Genomic DNA, 19,505 nt, shown 5'->3' with positions numbered 1-19,505 from the left:
TTAGGGTTGCTATGCGAAGCAAATCTATTTGATTTAGGCGATAGCACTTATCCACTACAAATTATTTTTTAACAACTTACCTGTTAAGTATGTTAATGTAGTCCCCCAATATTCTAGCAGGAGCCAAAAGCCTTCTAGGTTTGGGCTAATTTACATTTTTCAGCTTTTTAAGGTTGAAATCACGTAAAACTGCATGAATTCTTTCACCGAAAAGTGAAAATAGCATACAGGAGAGACTGCAACATCCCCCTCAGTCCCTCAGGTAATTTGTTAGATTCATCTGATTCACATGCTGTTACACACGCACAGATTGCTGAAATATCAATATATTTATTTCCACACCTCTGTCATCTCTTACTGCAGGTGCCACCGTGTTGACATTTAAAGGTGCACTAAGCAATTTGTTTTGTCGTGTGATACAACAGTGATCTGAACTTTAATTTCTGTGTGTGTATAAAGCTTCACGCAAAAGCAGACTTTTTTGAATACAGACACATTGACAAATAGCTTACACACATGTTTGTCATTTTTGATTAATTTATTATAAAATCAAAACAGTAATTGTGTTACAAAGATATTGTTATACTTTTAATCTTTCGATACGATCTTTCATTCAGTATCAATCTTCACTGTAAAAAGTGATTTGTTTTCTCAACAACCATATTGTATCATTTTAAGTAGCTTCTACTTAAAAAAACAAATTTATAACATTCCTAACCTTAACATCCTTTGTTCATGCAACACAAAAATATACATTACAAAGAAAGCTCAAAAGTATGCATGAAGTGTATGAAAAAATTTGAGGTGTGCAAACTACAGTTAAAATTAATGTAACCTAACGATACATTTCCAGTACAATGAATTTAATATTATCAGTACAAATGCTGTGAGGAATAACCATAAGCCCTTGCGCCTGAAAGTTTTATTATTCATGCTTTTTTAAATAAAAAGCACTTTTGGGGCATTTATAGATGGTATTAAGAAGTATAACAAAATTTAAGATGTATTTAGTATTATTGATGTTGTTTTGTAGTGAATAATCGTTTTCTGTGAAGTTACCATTCAGGGGATTCGTGTTTGCTTTGTTAAGTATAGACCCTGTTCAACCCATCATGTTTCTTACAACAATCAGTAAGACACACATCAGAAATGCAGTATGTTATTTGCTTCTGTGGAGAATCATTCAATGACTGACATCAAATCAGTCATTAATTATTTTAAATGTTCTTCACTATGGTATATGGACATTAAGGTAAATTAATGAAATATTTAAGTACAGCCCACATGAGCACTGTAAGTTGATTGAACTCGTGCTACATAATTTTTTAAGTAAAGAAGGTCAAGCGAACTGATATTTTTATGTAAACGTAATTTTACTTTAAATCTCCTTAAGTTGAATTTACTTAAAAACCATGATTCAAAAATGGTGCACATATATTTGAAGTAAAGTCAACACATAATTTTTTACAGTGTTATATAGTTCTTAACAAATAGGCTACGAGCTAATCTTTGTGCCTATAATAACTATTTTTACATTTTTAGTTTTAAACTATTTTTTCCTAAAAAACATATTCTCTATATTATGACAGGTGATCTGATAAATTTGTACCCAAAACAAAATGTAAATTTCTTTAGGTGTGAATCATTTTGAAGGTGGAAAAATATGTAGTGCAACTTTAAAACAATTAAACTTTTTGGGCTGGTTTCCCGGGCACGGATTTATACGAATTTTTGTATCTCAAAATACATCAGTGCCCTTGTTTTGTTTTGAAATGCACACAAGTATTGTTTTTAGTGTGACATGTTTGCTAAATCAATTAAGTTTCATAATTAAACTAAGGTCTCATGATTCTGCCTCCCCATGTCATGTCTTTCTTGATCTTGTGGCAGAGTCATGACAAAGCCTTAATTTTTTTGTGGAGAATCATATTATTGTCGATCATGACTTAAAATGCGTTCTCTCCAGTTTGGCCCCGCCCCTCTCGTTCCTTGTATAGCTTTCCACCTGTGTCCCATTACCCACACCTGCCCATTGTTATCTTCTTTTGTTAGGCTCCCCTTTAAAATACCCTTGTTTCTTCTGTCCTTTGCTAGTTCGTTTTGTTCCATGCCTGGATGACGTTGTGTCATTGGTTACCTGTGATTATCCCAAGTCTAAGTAAGTAAGTAAGTAAGTAAGTAAGTAAGTAAGTAAGTAAGTAAGTAAGTAAGTAAGTAAGTAAGTAAGTAAGTAAGTAAGTAAGTAAGTAAGTAAGTAAGTAAGTAAGTAAGTAAGTAAAGTGTTAGTTTATTGTAATCATGTAAAGTGTTTTAGTCTAGTGTCAGTGTAGTCAGTTTATGTTCCTGTGTTGCCGTTTATCGTGTCTTGTTTTCCCCATCGTTGGTTTTGTTTGGTTCGTTGTTTTAAATAAAGTCTTTGTTAGAACCCCTTAATCCCCTCTGCCTACAATTGAGTTCTCTCCTACATTTCAAGACATAAAGTCTAGTCCTGGTTTAAAATAATCCCTGTCCGGAAAACCGTAACATTATGTTCCCCCTTATTCTTATTTATCTTGCACTTAAGAAAATGTACAATTATATCACCTTTGGCCTACAACAGGATTTCTTGCAGAAAACAACAGAACAGGAAGAGAATTGTTGGGTTTAGCTTTTAGGCTTTGGTGAAGTGTTAATGAAATGCATCAAAGCAATAGCTGTTGTTATAACTCTCAGCATGCTTCTTGTTTTCAATCAGCTGCACACAAGAGTTAACACATTGTTATTGTGCAGTGTAAAGACAGCTTTAAAAGTGAATTGTATGCACAGAGGATAAAACATAAGCAGGATGCAAATACATGTATGAAGAAAGACCAGGGACAGTTTAGGAATGAAAATGATGATCAGATCATTTCTATAATTGTCTTTTTTATTTTTGTAGATTTCTTTTTTGTATCACATTCAATGGCCTAGAAGTAAAAGTTAATCAATTACCTGAAGATAAATGCTTCAGTACTGTAGAGTGACATCAAACCTCGTGGTGATATAAAGATGTCATGCTGCGTGTGCATGTGTGTCCACGTATGTGCATGCAAACACTGTAAAAACATGACCCTTTTATATCCACGCTTTTATGTTTTTGAGCACGAGAAGACAGACTCTAGCCATTATGGAAAAGCCTGTCATTATTTACAGAAGCACTGCCTGATGTTTGAGTATCTCACTGCCTGATATTCTGCCTTCCCGGATAATATTCTCATATGCACCATCAGCTGACACAAAAGGCTCTCCCTCCTGCTGAAATGTCCAGTCCGGAGCAGAGAAGTCTCCATCTGGGGCACCATCTGCTCCTTTCCTCTCATTACCTGTGGAGGTTGAAAGACCACAGCTCCCTGTGTCCTATCAACAGGTAAGCAGTCTCAAACTGAGCTAAATTTATCATGAGCTAAATATCTGGCATTTTTTTGTATGTCTGTGATACTGTGTTTACAACTGCAGATTAATATGATTTGATGGCTTAGGTTTCAGCTCTGTGCAAGGAAAATGGGAGTTATCTATAAATAATTTATTTATTTACTGTATCACATGTGAAATTCAATCTTTATTCATACATGGAATAAGCGTTTTCTATACATACTGTACATTGGATCAACATACAGTTCATTTTAATGTTGAGGTCTGGTCATATGAATCATAAACTATCCTCCTCACCCTAATGTAGTCTTTTAGTTTTTTAGAAAAAAATTATATAAAACACCTTTATTTTGTATAATCAAACATGACTTTTGCCATGAACTTAGCCATAGAAGTTGACTTGGCGTTAAAAAATAATTGCTATTTGTTGCATGACGTCTTTGCACATTTTGGTATATTTGTGTATTTGTATATACTATTTATGTATGCATATGACAATAAATCTCTTGAATTCTACATTTTTAATTCTTTTTCTCATGGTATTTATTTTCATCTCAAACAGATGTTGTTGGTGTTACATGTGAACGGGCGATCCATTGTCAGATGCTGTGTGGTTTATACATTACGGGTGGATGTACAGACTTAGTTAAATGTATATATTTTTTATTTACTTTTACCAGCTACATTTAAAGGAAGTACATTCATTCTCTTCAAGGAAAAAAGGCCTGAAAGTATTGATGACTCATCTGGCACATGCAGATGTATACCATTTTGTTGCATGCATGCTTTCTGAAATGAGAAAGTCCTTCCCCCTAAAGCAACCTGGCACCAACTAGCTGAAAAGGTCATATGCCCTTCTGAATGTCCTGTCCCATTTTTCTGCATTAATACATCAACACAGGTAAGGAATCTGCACGTGTTTAGCCCTTTCATGGGGCCATTGAGAAACCTAGAATTTCTTGCACGAGTCTGCAGTTTTGGCCAGCTATGAGTTTACATTCTCAGTTTTCTAATTTGATATTTCATTAAATATAATCTTGTACAGAAAAAAAGTTTTGTGTAAATGCAGAGATTTTGGTAAATCTTTTCCTTTTTGAAACCCCTTCCGGCCTTTTAACGTCTCTGTTTAATTTTTAACTCGAAGCTTTAATGCCATGAATACCAGCTCAGTTATTAATCTCAGAAGGTCCCCGTTTGGTTCACAAACAGCTGTGGTTTTGCAGTGGTAAGCTCTTTCCTGTTTTTTTCCTGCCTCCTGTTCGACAAAGATGCTGAAGATGATAATTTCCACCACATCCAGGGGCACAATCCGATGCCTAATCTCCACTGCAGCATGACTAAATGCAGTCTGGGGTTTTGTGCAGATGCCTGTCAAATGTAAAGCCGTAAGATATTTGATAAATTTCCTTTGTGAGGTATTCCGGTTAAAGTGATCCGAAGCCACGGGGGAAGAACCGAAAAGCTACGATAAAACTCACTGATACCAAGCCAAGAGCTGACACGCTAGCCAGAGAAAACCGACGTGCACACAAACACGCAGTCATAAACATCCGGAATTCCTGTCTTCTTTGATAATGAGAGTTTTAGCGGTTCTTAATTCTCGCAGATGGGATCTGTCGATAGGGGATTAATGGAAACTAGGTTTAAATCCCCCCCCCCGCATGTTAAAATGCATCAGGGATGGCCTGCGAAACGCAATATTATGATGAGCATACGAATCCCCTCTCGGATGCTGCGAGCACACCTTTGGTTGTTTTTTCAGACCTGAGACGCAGGTGAAGTCCCAGGTCATTATGACACCTCGAACCATCACACGATTGTTCATCCGCTTGACATTTTTCCGCTAATACACTCGATAAACTCAATGCTGCTGTCAATGTGAAATCCTTGGCTGTGTCTGCTTTAGGAAATAATTGCCTATTTACAAAACCACTGAAGTGTTTCGGCACAAATAGCGTATAAAACGCCAGCCTGATGAGGTGATGTCAGGCCTGTCAATGGCGCAGCGAGCACACCGAAGTCCTCCCTCGCCACCCCGTTTGAGAATTGTCACACGACTGCCGCATTACGCCATCTCTCTCTCGCGTTCCTGTTTGCCACCTTCTTAATATTAGGGGGCGTTATTTGTACCTTTTAATTTAAACAGCGAAAATTAGTTTGAGGCACAGCGCTATTTCTGAAAGTTACTCTGATGTTTAGCAGAACTGAAAACAGCATTAACCTCCAGAGACCTGTGCCATGTCGTTGTAAGTGTTTAATACCTCACTAGTAGCGAATAAAAGCGTCTGAACTAAATTGCAAAGTTTCAGAAAGAATGCAGTCTGTGAAAGCCTTATAATTTGCTAGTGCCTTTGCCTACAACATCGCTCAGTAAATGTATTAATTTAACCGGGCCAAATATAGAATGCGTGAGGTAACAGACACCTTTTATCTAGTTATCATGCAACTTAGAAGAATAGCTCACCCATAAATGAAAATCCTGCCATCATTTATTCGCCTTCCTGTCATTTCAAACCTGCGTGACTTTCTTTCTTATGAATAACACAAAGATAATTTGAGGAATGTTGGTAACCCAACAACAGAGGTTCCATTGACTTACATTGGTTTTGTATATAATAGAAGTAAATCGGTATACAGCCATTGTTTGGTTACCATCAAAATGTCTTCTTTTGTGTTTTGAAGGTTTTAAAAGGATACTTCAAAAAAGAAAATTCTGTTACCAAACAGATCTCAACCCCCATTGACTCCAATAGTAGGAAAAAATCAATAGTAGTCAAAAGTGCCCCAGACCAGTTTGATGTCCTACATTCTTCAAAGTGTCTTCTTTTGTGTTCAACAAAAAGTGATTTTGTGATGCCTACTACGGAAGTCAATAGAGGTTGAGAATTGTTTGGTTATAAGCATTCTTCCAAATATCTTTCTCTGTGTTCATCAGAACAAAGAATTGCATACACAATTGGAACAACTCGAAGGTGAGTAAAAGATGACAGAATTTTCATTTTTGGGTGAAGTATCACTTTAAATGACAAGAGGTTGAGTAAATCATAAAACAACTGTTCATTTCACCCCGAAAGGAATATGAAATTTCGCACCCTCATGCAATCCCAGATATATGACTTTAGCCTACATTTCATAGACAGGGTCACAAATGCATGTTGTTTTGCTTCAGAAAACATTTATTAACGTATTGTATTGTTTTGAATACTTTTTAGACGGATGTATGTGCTTTTTGGAGCTTCAATGTGATGTAAATTACGAATAGACTTATATGTATGACAAGCAGGTCTGTCAACGGTGCCGTAATGGCACTGGACCGGATGGCTGCTTGCCGGAGCTGGATTATTTTACCCTGTTGCAAGTCTTGTCTATGTTGTGTTATGTGTATCTGTTTTTCTCACCACTTTCCTCATGTTATGCTGTATTTTTCTTTTTAAATCCATTTCGTTACACTGAACTTGTATATGTGTAATTACAATAAATTGAATCCAATCCAATGTATTGACAAATCGTTGTGTTAAACTGCAGAAAGTCATTTTTGTGGGAACTATTCTTGTAATTATGAAAGACACTTATATTATTTATTTATTTATTGGAAGTTGCATTGCAAATCCTCTTGGCTCTAAAAATCTGTCAGGTCGCATGCTGCTTCTGGAAGAAAGACACTCTTAAAATTGAACGTGTCCTCTTTGCGAATCGCAGGAAACGCGGCCAAATGTACCACATCCACCTACTATCACTGCGCCTGCACACTGATTACTCGACTCTTGTCGAGTGATTAATCCAAATCTCTTCTCATTTACACTCATGAAATATCTGCCACTGCCTCCCCAATGCAATATAACCCGTTTCATCTTCCTATTTGCCTTCGCTCATCTGCAATTTGCTTTTTTATTTATACAAGGAACATTTTTAAAAGACTGAAGACTGGGGCTTTTCTCCGTGTCAGAGGCCCCCTATTTTTCATTCTTTAGCGGTTAATGGTTCATTAATAGTTGATGATTTAGCTCTGATAACTGCTGTAAGAGGCACTTAGAGAGATCTATGATACTCACCGCTTGAGTAGCTATCCTTGTAGTAATCCAATAGCTCTGTACTAAAACCGGCCATGTCTATCCTGTAATTCCTGCTTTATTATCTCCTCTCTACCTGTATATCTCTCGGTCTCTTCTTAAGCCGCTCTCTTTTCCTGGCAGATAAACATAGCGACCTGACAGATGGGTATTTTCACAATTTGGCTGTTTTTCTTACCCTCATACCTGAAACTGAAACACAGAACTATTATGGTATTCCCAGGTGGCGGGGCAACAGGCCGGCGGTGCAATACTGTCTACTGCTTTGGTCATTCGAGCCTCACCTAATGCGGTAAATAAGCGAGCGTTGTACCGTATGTTCCCTGGGCGTTCCAATACAACGCACTCAATAAAAAATAAGTTCCAATAACACAGAGTAGTGTTTGACCTGTAACTGCTTTCTTTACTTGTGGTTTTCAGTCTTTTGTTGCCTATGTTCATATTAAGATACTATAGTTCTTACTCAAGACTTTTAAACCTTGGGTTTAGTTTGAATAGGAAAAACTATTTATATGCATTAAACATATTCATGAATGATTCTCAAATGGCAGTAACACCTTGACATGAAGAAATGAATGTAGTCACGAAATCCAATTCCTCATGAGAGATGCATTTGAGACACGTTACATAATCCCAGTTGTGACTGGATAACACAAGACAGTTAAAGCCCTGCTTACACCTTGTTAATACTAAGCGTAAAACATGGCTTAAATTCATACCATATCATTTATATAGGCATTTATATGTCTGATTGCTATCTGGCATGGTCCAACGGGGCTACTTGTCACACGGGATTCTTACAATAAAGATATTAGTTTGTAACTTGTTTAAATATGGGACAGAAAAGTGTTTTCTCTAGGCTTTGTGTGATTGTTTCAGACACAGTTTAAGTCAATTCTGTCGCTTAATTTCAGTATTATTTTATTTTTGCTACAAGTGAACCATGCCAGAATACATTCAGGTATATAATTTGGCTAGAGTTTAATTGAAAGGTTGAATTGCTATCTCTAAACAATGTTTTTTTTTCTGAAAATGTCAGAATGTTTTTTCCACAGAAATGTCAGGTTGGCACATTCTTAGTGGGTCAAGTAATCCCATTATTCTAAATAGTATTTAATAATTAAATGTGCAATAACATTTGTCGTCCAGAACAGTGGATCAATATTTTTTGTACATTGCTTCGTTTTTGCTATTTCACAGAAAGTGCAGTGTGTGATATTAAAGGCAGGGCAAAAATATGACATCTTAGCCCTGTGTCAGCCACCGTAGTGCTTCGAATGGAAGTGGTGTAATGAGCCGTTGGTTGCGATACACAACCTCACCACTAGATGCTGCAAAATTTTCATACTCTGGACCTTTGAGCGAACATTTTAAAAAACTCACTGTGTACTGTAGTCACCAGGGTCACAGAATCAATATTTTAATAATAAAAAATATGAATTGCAATAGAGTTATAGGTAGGGTCGTTGATTTTTTTAATAGTTTTTCAGCATTCCATCAGTGTACATCAACATTTTTTGCCTATGGCATCTGATAAAGACCATAGGGCATGAGTTTTTGGACCTGGAAACGGTATATGACCTTCGGTGGTGCAGGTCGTCAGTCTTCACAAGCGTATTGCAGGTTCTATTGTGACAGCTTACCCCGTGACAACATTGGTCAGAAAAGGTCAAGATTATCTAATATCTTTTCTTCCTGTACAATAACAAAGACAGTTTGTTGTATTGGTAGTTTGTAGCCAAGACTTCAAGGTATGTGTTTATACAGGTATTAACTTCCAAAATTAACCTACCCTTATATATATTCACAGAAGCAAGAAGTGTGACCACTATCCCCAGTCTCACCTATGCTGTTCCCTTGACAAAGTGACTCATGCTGTGATATAAGATTTTTACTTCGGTCCTATAGCATCCAGCAGTATATTACATAGCCAAAGGCCCTAAATAAAATCAGATACATTCATGAAATATGAATTTACAGTGATTTGCTTGGTGTCCTAAAGCACATTTACCCTGTATTAGGTTTCAAAAAGGGATATTAATGCAACTGAAACCTTGACGTCAGTGACATAAGATGAAATGTACAGATACATCTACTGTAAGTTAAGGTTTATGATATGATAGGGTGTGGTTTTAGTTCACTCTAAGGTTAGGATTTATTACAGAAATCATGCATCCTCTCGTTTATGGCGGATCGGAGCGAAGTAACCTTGCAGGAAATGTTACATATTGGAAGGTTAAAGATGTGGATCAAAGCAAAGTTACAAGTAATTGCCAATTACGCTGTCAAGATCTGATGTCTAGACTGCTGAGACACAGTGTGAGTGGCAACAGAATGCTGTAACTTGAATTTGTGATACGGGCTCTGATACAAAAATTATAATCGTACATTTTTTTGTGAAAATACTATTAAAATACTATATATTTTTTTATACAATACAAAACAACATGATTTTGCATATGATTTTTAATCTGAATCTTGTTCTCCATACAGCAGTACATACAAGAAACGTAGGTGTTTGACTTGATAACGATCTTAAATTTGATAAGAAGATAAGTGCTGGTCAAGTCCATCATCTTCATTTTCTGACGAACGTGAAGCCATTTTTGAAGTTTGAAATGGTTATGCATGCTTTTGTTGCATCTCGATTGGATTACTGCAACTCATTGTATATCAGTGCTCCTCAGTCAGCGTCTTTATGGGAAGCGCAAACATGAATCCATCACACCTGTTTTGATTTCATTGCATTGGCTGCCAATCAAATACAGAATTATTTTTAAAATGTTCCTGTTTGTATATAAATCTCTTCATAATCAGGCTCAACAGTACCTATCTTAGTTACTACATCCATATACTCAGTCAATAGCGCTCAGATCCGCTGACTCTGGTTTACTGCAAGTTCCCAGGGCACGTCTTAAAAAATGAGGTGATCGTGCTTATTCTGTTGTTGGCCCTACGTTGTGGAATAGTCTCCCAGTTCATATCAGAACGGCTTCAAGTTTTTTAGTCTACTGTTAAAATGTCTTATCTTTGGAATTTTATATTTTTCGACCAGATGTTCGATGATGAACCTTATCCATTTCACAGTCTGTTTTAAAGTTTGTGTATTTTTGTTTGAATCTTATTGACCCGTTTTGTCCTGACTACTCTGTACAGCACTTTGGTCGACTTTGGTTGTTTTGAATGTGCTATACAAATAAACGTTGTATTGTATTGTTAAAAGATATTTGTACATTTAAAATAATAGTTCAGCCAAAAATGAAAACTTTGTCATCATTTGATCACCTCCCAGTTGTTACAAACCTGTATACATTTCTTTGTTGTGCTTAACACAAATGAAGATATTTTAATGAAAGTTTTTTAACTAAGCCGTTTTACATTTACATTTTTGCATTTGGCAGAAAAGCAACTTACATTGCCTATACATTTATACTTAGGTATTTGCAAGACTCTGGGATTGAACGCAATGCTCTTATCTCTGAGCTACAGGGAAACTGTAGCTTTTTTGGGTCACCATTGACTGCTTTAGTAGGACAAAACGACTACTATTGGAGTCAATGGTGACCCTTAATTACAAACTTCCATTTAAATATCTTCATGTGTGCCAGCCATGACTTACTATAAGTATCTATTACCAATATGTATTTAATGACGTAATTCAGTATATACTGTGTATATACTGTATATAAATCAGATTCCTATATATCTCTTAATTGAATGAAAAATGAAATGAGATAGACAGAGACACAAAAGCACAAACTTCATAACAGCAGTGATGGATTTGAGGTAAATGGACAGGTAGACAAGCAACTTATTGACAAAGCGTTTGGTCTATTGATTGTCAGCTTGATTTATTGTGTGTTTTTTTAGGTCTTTCCTTGAGTCAGAAGATGCTTTCTTCTCATTCCTTCGCCATCTCTGATTCATTTTGGCTATTTCGGGGGTAGCTCATTATTTATCTTCAGCATAAAAACGAAAACGCCACTGTTTCTCAGCCTCTTTGAGATGTCATTGAGAAGTGTCTTGTTGTAGCCTATATTAACAAGCTCCTACTTGTGCCTTCACTTTTTTTAGTATCTTATTTAGAGCCTCTTTATACAGAAGAAGGCCGCTTTTTGACAGACGGCAATGCTCGGTGGCTTATGTTTCCAGCTCTGCTAACTCTGTGGTTTGACAACTTTACATAGCAAGCAGACAGCATGGAGCAGGTTACTCTTCCCTTCCCCTGCACTGCACACGCAACTAGAGAAACAGATGTTCATTATTCTTCAGTTTCTGGAGTAGCGTTGACATTTGGGGCTGTCACCCTGCTACAGCTTGCAGATTTCATGCAACATACTGTAGCACATTCTCAAATGTTCAGAATGACTAAAATTAGAGCGATTCATAGCGAATGATTACAGTACATTAACCAGAAGCCTTTCTGGAGCGTTGCGTTCCTGCAGCTCAGCCGGCAGATCATTGTGCTAACAAAGGCAAGGTCATGGGTTTGATTCACAGAGAAAACGTGGACTGAGACAAAAATTTAAATGATACCAATTACAAAAGTATTTGGATAAAAGCAACATGCCAAATGCATAAGTGTTATTGCAGCATCTCTTGTGGTCAGGAGGACAGCAGAATATCAATAGCTTTTGAAGTTCTTTCTACCTGAAAATTCAATGTGAAATGAAATTCCTTTTGTTTTTTGAAAAAGTCACGACTTGTTTTGTTACAGTTCTCAGAAAGACGGGCATCATTTTTTCAGTGTTCTGATTACCTCCTGGCATAGTTTTCACAGCAGAAATGGTACAGTGTTTACCATCTGACAAAAAAGGTTCTCATTGTTTCTTTACCATGTGGGTTTGTCAAAAGCAGCCCGTTATATTTTTGACATTCAGAAGTTGCCTTGATAGCGAATAGTCTGTCTTACTATTCACACACCATTCTCAATGCCCTGGAAAAGTATCAGATGGTATTACCACGTTGCAGTACTTTGATTCAAATCATGACACTGAATAAGCTCCATTTTCATAGTATTTACATCCTCCAGGTATTTAAAAACATATAGTAATGTTGGGTCTGTAAAACATTTGCATTACTGATAATGGACATGTTCTATTTGAGGTTGTTTGTTTATTTACAGACCCACCTGCTTCATTACTGCACTGGTCAAAGTACTCTACATACATTTATTTGCACTTCTCATATTTTGCACAGACTGCACACTGTTCTAACTAGCGCACTGTAAACTGTTTAAGTTGTTATTGTACAAAGCACAGTAAACTATTCTATAAAAATATCATTGCACTACTGTTATTTGCATAGAATACGTTTTAACAATACTTATTCACACTCATCCAACTGTATTTATTACCACTGTTGCTGTTCATAATGTACATACAATCTCTACATTGCATTCCTATTTATATTCTGTATATACTCTGCTCAATACTGTAGATAGCAACTCCACTGTACATTCTGTAAATCTTTGCTTCACTTACTCTGCACTTTCATGTATATATAACACTGTACTCTTGCACTTCTGGTTAGATGCTAACTGCATTTCATTAGCTCTGTACTTGTACTCTGTCTAATGACAATAAAGTTGAATCTAATCTATTATGTTTTTGATGGATTTGCACATGAGAGGATATTACTGACCAGCACAAAATGTAGAAAGTATTCCAGTAGTATCATCATTGTTTTTTTATAAGTATAAAAATAACACAAAAAAAAGATTTGTAAAACAATACAAATAGAACAACTCATTGGCTGGTGCTTTTATCCACAGCGTGTTTCAAAGTATACATTTTATAAGTTCCCAGGAAATCAAACCCATTGGACATTGGCTTTACTAGCGCAACTCACCAGCTGAGCCAAAGAAACACTTTCCATCAATATATAGAGGTACTGTATGACCTTTTCTGTACAGTTCTGTTTCAACCCATCTTAAAAATAAGATGACAATTAAAACTTAAAAGGGCATTCTTAACTTTTATCAAGACCTTCTGAATCTTATGAAAACACCTAGAAAATTGTTTTGCAAAACGAAAATAAAGCACAACAAAGAAGAATTGATATCCTTCCTTTAATGTACAATGCAAAACATGACGTTAACATCATTAACAGGCTTCATTTCCAAAGGCTTTTTTATACATCTGAGCTGCACAGGAACTACGTCATCAATCAGGAGACCCTGCAAACTGTCCATACGTAAGCGAACAATCACGGAAAACTCCACATTTCGCAAACATTTTAAGATCAATAACCCCATTTTCCTTCAGCACCAAAAGAGTAGATCAGATTTCAGCTCGTTTTGTAGTGTAAATGCGCATATGGCTTAAATGGAGCATTAAATGACCAAGAGTACATTCCTTATTAAACAGCCCACACGAAGTCATTTTTGTGCGTATTTCCATCCATTGCGCAAATACGCTTCAAACGCAATTTACCTATCGTGCCATACCCTCGAGCTCAAAGCTGATTGGTTATTTAACGTTCTACGGTGACGTGCAACTTCGACGCTTCGATCTTCCACACCTCAAGCCGGAGCGACGCGACGCGTAGCCGGTCGCGTTCAGTGGACGCGGTGTTAGCGCAGGATCAGGGAGCGGATTTCAGCGGCTCTCCACCACAAACCTCCTTCACAGAGCACAGGAATAAAGCACAGCGGACAGACCCGCACTTATTCCCCGCAACTTTGGCCCTGCTTATTTAAACACGTCTCGTTTTTAATACCCTACAGACTGGACGAGGAAAGTTTTGTGTCTGGATACAGACGAACGGTGCGGTCACCCGCGGCGCGCGCATCATCTGCAACTCATATCTGAGTGTTGAGAGCTCGGAGCTGGTCTCGTTCTGTTTTTCTCTTTTTTTCGTTTATTTTGGGCGAGGGACAAGTCCCTAGAAGTATGTATATTTTGTCAACTGACTGTGGATCTGTGATCTTTAGTGCTTAGCCCCGCTTCTCATCTGTGAAGTAGTTTTAGTTTCTGTAGACTGTTGTGTTCATTCCCCCCTTTTCTCTGTCGGATGGTGGAATTTAAACAAGACTGATCCCCTTTTCTCCTCCTGCCCGCAAACCGAACTCGCCGATGGTCAGGATTCCGGAGAATGGTAAATGATCGATGGAAAATCATGAACAGTGTTTCAGAACTCGAGGATGGACAGCAGCACAAATCGCAGGTATGTGCGTGTCGTGCTTTTCGCTGATGGAAAGATGCGAGCGCATCATGTTTGATGCATATGATGCTCGGGCTGCTTAGAAACTTTAAATATTATACGAGAGGCATAATGCGGTGGGATATGTCCTCGCGGTCTCAAATCAATTGAAACACACCCACTTTTAATAAATCCCATGTGCCGTGCGTCCAAACCTTTTACGATACTCTTCATTTTAAAGTGAGGAATGTAATTATTTGTTCTCCATGGTTTCTGTGTTGTATCTTATTGCTTTGAATCGGAAAGTGTTGGGTGAGCACCTTACAGTTTACCCAAAACTGTATGACAAATATGTGCTATACAAAGTATAAGAATAATTGAACTTAGCTCTCTACATGAACCTTATTTATTATTATTCAAATATGTTGTGCATTTATATCGTCAATTGATAAGGATGAGGACAAAGCATTTGGGTGATTTAGCTATAGGTTGGATTAATACCTCTCCATACCCTCTGCTCACAAAGAAACAGATTTCTATGCAGCTCACACCAAACTAAGAGATTATGCTCAGCCCTCTATGTGTGAGGGGTTGCATGTCTGCCAGAAAATCTCACTCATGCCTGGAAGTTCATGCATTCACTGCAGAAAGAAAGCACACCACAGAGACGCTCTGACGGTGAAGCCCAGCATGCTAAAGGATGTTGGATCTTTCCTTCATCTCTCCCTATCTCGCTTACCCTTTTTTCAGTGCTTGTTTGAAAAATACATATCTTGCAGTTGCCTGCTTTTAACAGTCTTTATGATTGGTTGTGAACATGTAGAATGGATGTACTGTACATGCTCTTCATGGCCATCCTGATTATAGCTTAAGGATCAGATCGCAGCCGTAATGTGTATCTATTGCAGCTATCAGTCCGTCCTTTAACCTTTCTCTCAATAGGGGTGTGAAGTGGCCAGAATACAATGCCCTTTCAGTATGCCAAGCCTCGCTTTGTGAGCAGCGTTGACAATATGGAGAATTTTTGTGTTTGAGCTTTTTCGCCGTACGTGAGATTTTGCCTTTTTAATTGAAGTTCTTTATTTGCTCATCTTGTGTGAGTCATTTTAACGCACGGCACAGCTGAGTCGTGCCAGTTTATCCAAACTGCCCGGGCTTGTTTGTTTTGCACTGCCGAAGTTATTTTAGGTGTTGTTAATTAATCAAAGTGAATTCGTTTGACTGATGTTTATTAATAAAATATTCTCATGGGGACCTCGTGGGAGGAATTAAACCGCTCACCTGCTGTTTTGGAACGTGATTTGTAATTTACAGTGCTGCACTTTTTAGGACTTGATTTTTCCGGTTGGGTATTATGGGGCATGCGTGTGGCCTGTGTGCGGTAGAGAGAGAGTCGGTTTAAAGTGGTGTTAATGGTTTGGTGAGACTGTATGTAAGGTAAAATAATTTACATATTTCAGCATTCCTTGAGCGGTGACATACAATGTTTACATTGCATAATATTGTTTGCATAAAACTCAACACCCACACAGTTTTGTTAAAGAGGAGGGAGGTGTGATGTTATATGCGTAGATGTCTAGCTTGGTTTAAGCTGTAGACAGGGTGGTTATAGTATATGGACAGATTAGCTTCTTGTTCCTACAAATGACAATGACAGAACTCTCAAATAACAAAAAAATCTTGTTTTTATGAACTTAAAGGGTTAGTTAATCCAAGGTAATTTTGACCCTCATGTTGCTTCAATATAGTTCGTTGTTTTTTTCCAATATGATCAAATGCTGTCATGTCAAAAATGACATAAAGTTCATTAGGCTACTGTCTCTCACAACGTTTTTGTATGGCTTTTAAAGTCTAAAAATGATTCATCAGCGGCGAATTTTTCATCGGAAGCATATGTGAACAGCAGCAACATGAGTTGAGTATTATTCCATTAATAACAGAACCTTTTTGGAGACCTATCCCTTTAAAATGCTATTGTGTTGTTAACCCTAGATCCCGATGCAGAGCAGCTGTGTTCATACACAGAAAACAGCTCATGGTGAGTTGTTTTTCACACTAGGTAATTGATTTACTTGTTGGCTTTTAGCTGTAAAAGGCTGGTGGGATTGAAGATTCCGATGGCAGTGGGAGACATTTGTCATCCCGTGGAGCGGTAATAAAAAGCATTGGAAGTAACTTGCAGATATCACACCGGCACAGGATGATAGCGGCCTGGTAAAGTTTCATATCGTGTTATCAGTTTGTTTTCTTCACTTACAATTTGCTATAGAATGGGAACTGTATTTATCTAGGCATAGATGAATAATAAGAGGTCTGTACATGGAAATGACATCTTGTGAGCCTCAAAAACTCTTGTTTCCTACTTCTTGTGTAAACCTTGTGCATGCAAAAGACCACTCAAAAAGAGGCCAATCCCAAAATAACACAGACTGTGACAATACAGTAGAGATGAAGGCCCCCAACGTTGCATATACCCACCGCCGCCCATGTTCAAGGCCAGCTGGACGTGAACAGCCGAATCACCGGAGGTCCTGCAGGTATTGTGAATAGGGTTGGGCAATTTCTACCAAATTGGCATCGGAAAATGTCAACACTGGTGTGTCACTGATACAGTGAAACCACGCAATAGACGCTGACATCGTTGTCTTCTTTAAATATGCCACAACGTTATGAGGTGAGGCGCGTCTAGGCACGATCCGCGCAGAGACACGTCTTCTTTATACGGCACTAGCTGGGGAGTGACAGTTATATTTTCAGGCGGGTCTCCACAAGCTGAGCGTCTTCTAGCAGCACAATTATAAAGTCATGCTCGTCTGATCTGACGAGCAGTGAGAGCCATTTGACAAAAGTGAAAGGGACAGTTTTTCGAACCTGGGACCACATCAAGCTTTAGGCTTCGCTAAGTGTTTTGATACTTAAGAAGGAGGCAGTTCCGAGTATATTTGCATTAAGACCACTGCCACAAGCAGTAGTGAGCGCAGCGAAACAGCCAATCAGAGCAGAGCTCAACATTAATATTCATGACCATTCCAAATAGGGTAATAACAGACCTTCTCGTTCTAGGGACAAATCCTAGGGTTGTAAATGGAAATGGAAATCTGTTTCTGAATAATTTTTGCACTTAATAAAGCCACATACCTTCTATGTAGACATCAGAGGAACAATTTAACATATTGTTTCAATGAATTCTTTGGCACCTTTAAAGAAACAAAAAGGTGCCATTTATTTTTAAACCACAGGTGTCGATAGAGAGCCAAAGCTTGAATGTTTTCTGGATTGATGAGATGCGTTTCGTAAAAATGTCTAGACGAGGAAGACATCCAGATTTTTTTGTCTTCTAAAGATTGTAGTCGAGCACAGCTGCTGTCTGTTTTGTCCACCAATTCCCGCGGCACACACAAGGCAATTGTACATGGCCAAACTGAGACAATGTGAGAGATGTTTACCAATTTTGTTCTGGACACAATGGGCATATAAAGTCCAAACATGTGGGCTGAAATTCATTTCTTTGGGATGCTTGTCAAACGCAGTGCTGCCAATTAAACACTCTTCCAAATCTGGAAGCCTGCTGTTCTGTAATGAAGGCAGTAACTGCATGACTGAACATAGCCATTATGTGGGTACGAGATAAAACACAGAATGCCTAGCGTGTCCACATGCTTACAAAGTATGTCTTGTGTAGCCATGATGATTTAAAAACACTTTCCCCTATCATAATGTCCACGTATATTCAGTCCTTTATTACGGAAGAAGACCTACTCACTATCTTGTAATAGCTGTTTATTTGCTCTCAGAGTCGAACCTTTTGTTTTTATTATTTAGACAATGTGGTTTGGGCTGTGATGGGTTGTTTCAGAACAGTTGCTTCAGAAACCAACTATGGTTTTTGGAAATGTACTGCATATGGGTATTCAAGAAAAAAATATGTCATTGTTTATTTACCACATCATTCAAAACCTATATATTACTTTTTCTGCTGTGGTACACAAAAGAAGATATTTTGAGAAATGTGGTTTTGTGGTAGAAGTCAATAGAAGTCAATGGGGGCCAATGTTGTTTGGTTACAACCCGCTCTAACTCCCGACTCACATATTAACGCTCAGTCAGCATCCTTCTGAGTCACTTTTTAACGCGCAGGGTTCCCCTTTGGCATCATTTTTCGATGAGCGGTGAACTGTGTTACTGTTCACTAAGTGCTCCAGACCGAGATGCGTGCAATTATAAGCATTTCATAATTATTTGTGGTTTTAATATTTTGGAGCACCTAACCCCAACCCACCCTAAACATAACCACTTCTCAACCATATAAAACACAACATGCAAATATAAGTACAGTCTCGGGTATTTATTGCACAAATTGACCTAAAGCAGTGTCAAATTACTACAAACACCTTTTTGCACCGTATCCGTACAATAACTTTATAAAGACTTTATCAGATGCCGTTTCAACAAATGCCCTCAGTCAGCTCCCATTCAAAATAAACCGGAACAAAAGCTAGATGCAGTCGATCACAGGAGCAATACCATTTCACTTTCAAAGCCAATTTAATGACTCGATCGGTCAGGAGACACAGTAGAGCCAATGGCATCGAAGCTGACATAACTCTTCTTCTGGCGGTAATTTTTGAACATCTGTGGTTCACCGGATCTGAGAATTACGGCGGATGGTGATCGCATCTGTTCCTAGAACAAATCGTTCGTTGCGCGTTGGTACCCTTGGAACAACAGTTTTTTTGAACGAAAAAACTGTATGAATAGCGTCATTTGCAATTATCCTGGCCGTTAAACTTAAATGAAACCCTAACACATTATGTCGAATTATATCCAATATCCAATTTCTTAACGATGGTAAAATTTGTGCGCCCTGCACGTAGAAAAACGACGCTAAAGGGGTACTCTGCG

At 37.8% G+C, this 19,505-nt stretch overlaps 1 protein-coding gene across 1 annotated transcript in view; it reads left to right on the top strand.

The window, feature by feature from the left end:
* The first annotated feature begins 14,004 nt into the window (after positions 1 to 14,004).
* The window catches only part of fibcd1a (fibrinogen C domain containing 1a), a 94,309-nt gene continuing 88,808 nt past the window's right edge, over positions 14,005 to 19,505 (top strand). The window contains exon 1 of the mRNA XM_056730076.1: positions 14,005 to 14,627. Within this exon, the coding sequence (XP_056586054.1) occupies positions 14,556 to 14,627 (72 nt within the window). The 5' untranslated portion in view covers positions 14,005 to 14,555. The remainder of the gene's footprint in view (positions 14,628 to 19,505) is intronic.

Source organism: Triplophysa dalaica, chromosome 18 (assembly GCF_015846415.1).
Source record: "Triplophysa dalaica isolate WHDGS20190420 chromosome 18, ASM1584641v1, whole genome shotgun sequence".
Taxonomy (NCBI): Eukaryota; Metazoa; Chordata; class Actinopteri; order Cypriniformes; family Nemacheilidae; genus Triplophysa; species Triplophysa dalaica.
Note: the sequence above shows the minus strand (reverse complement) of the source record. Positions and strands in the feature narration are given on the sequence as shown.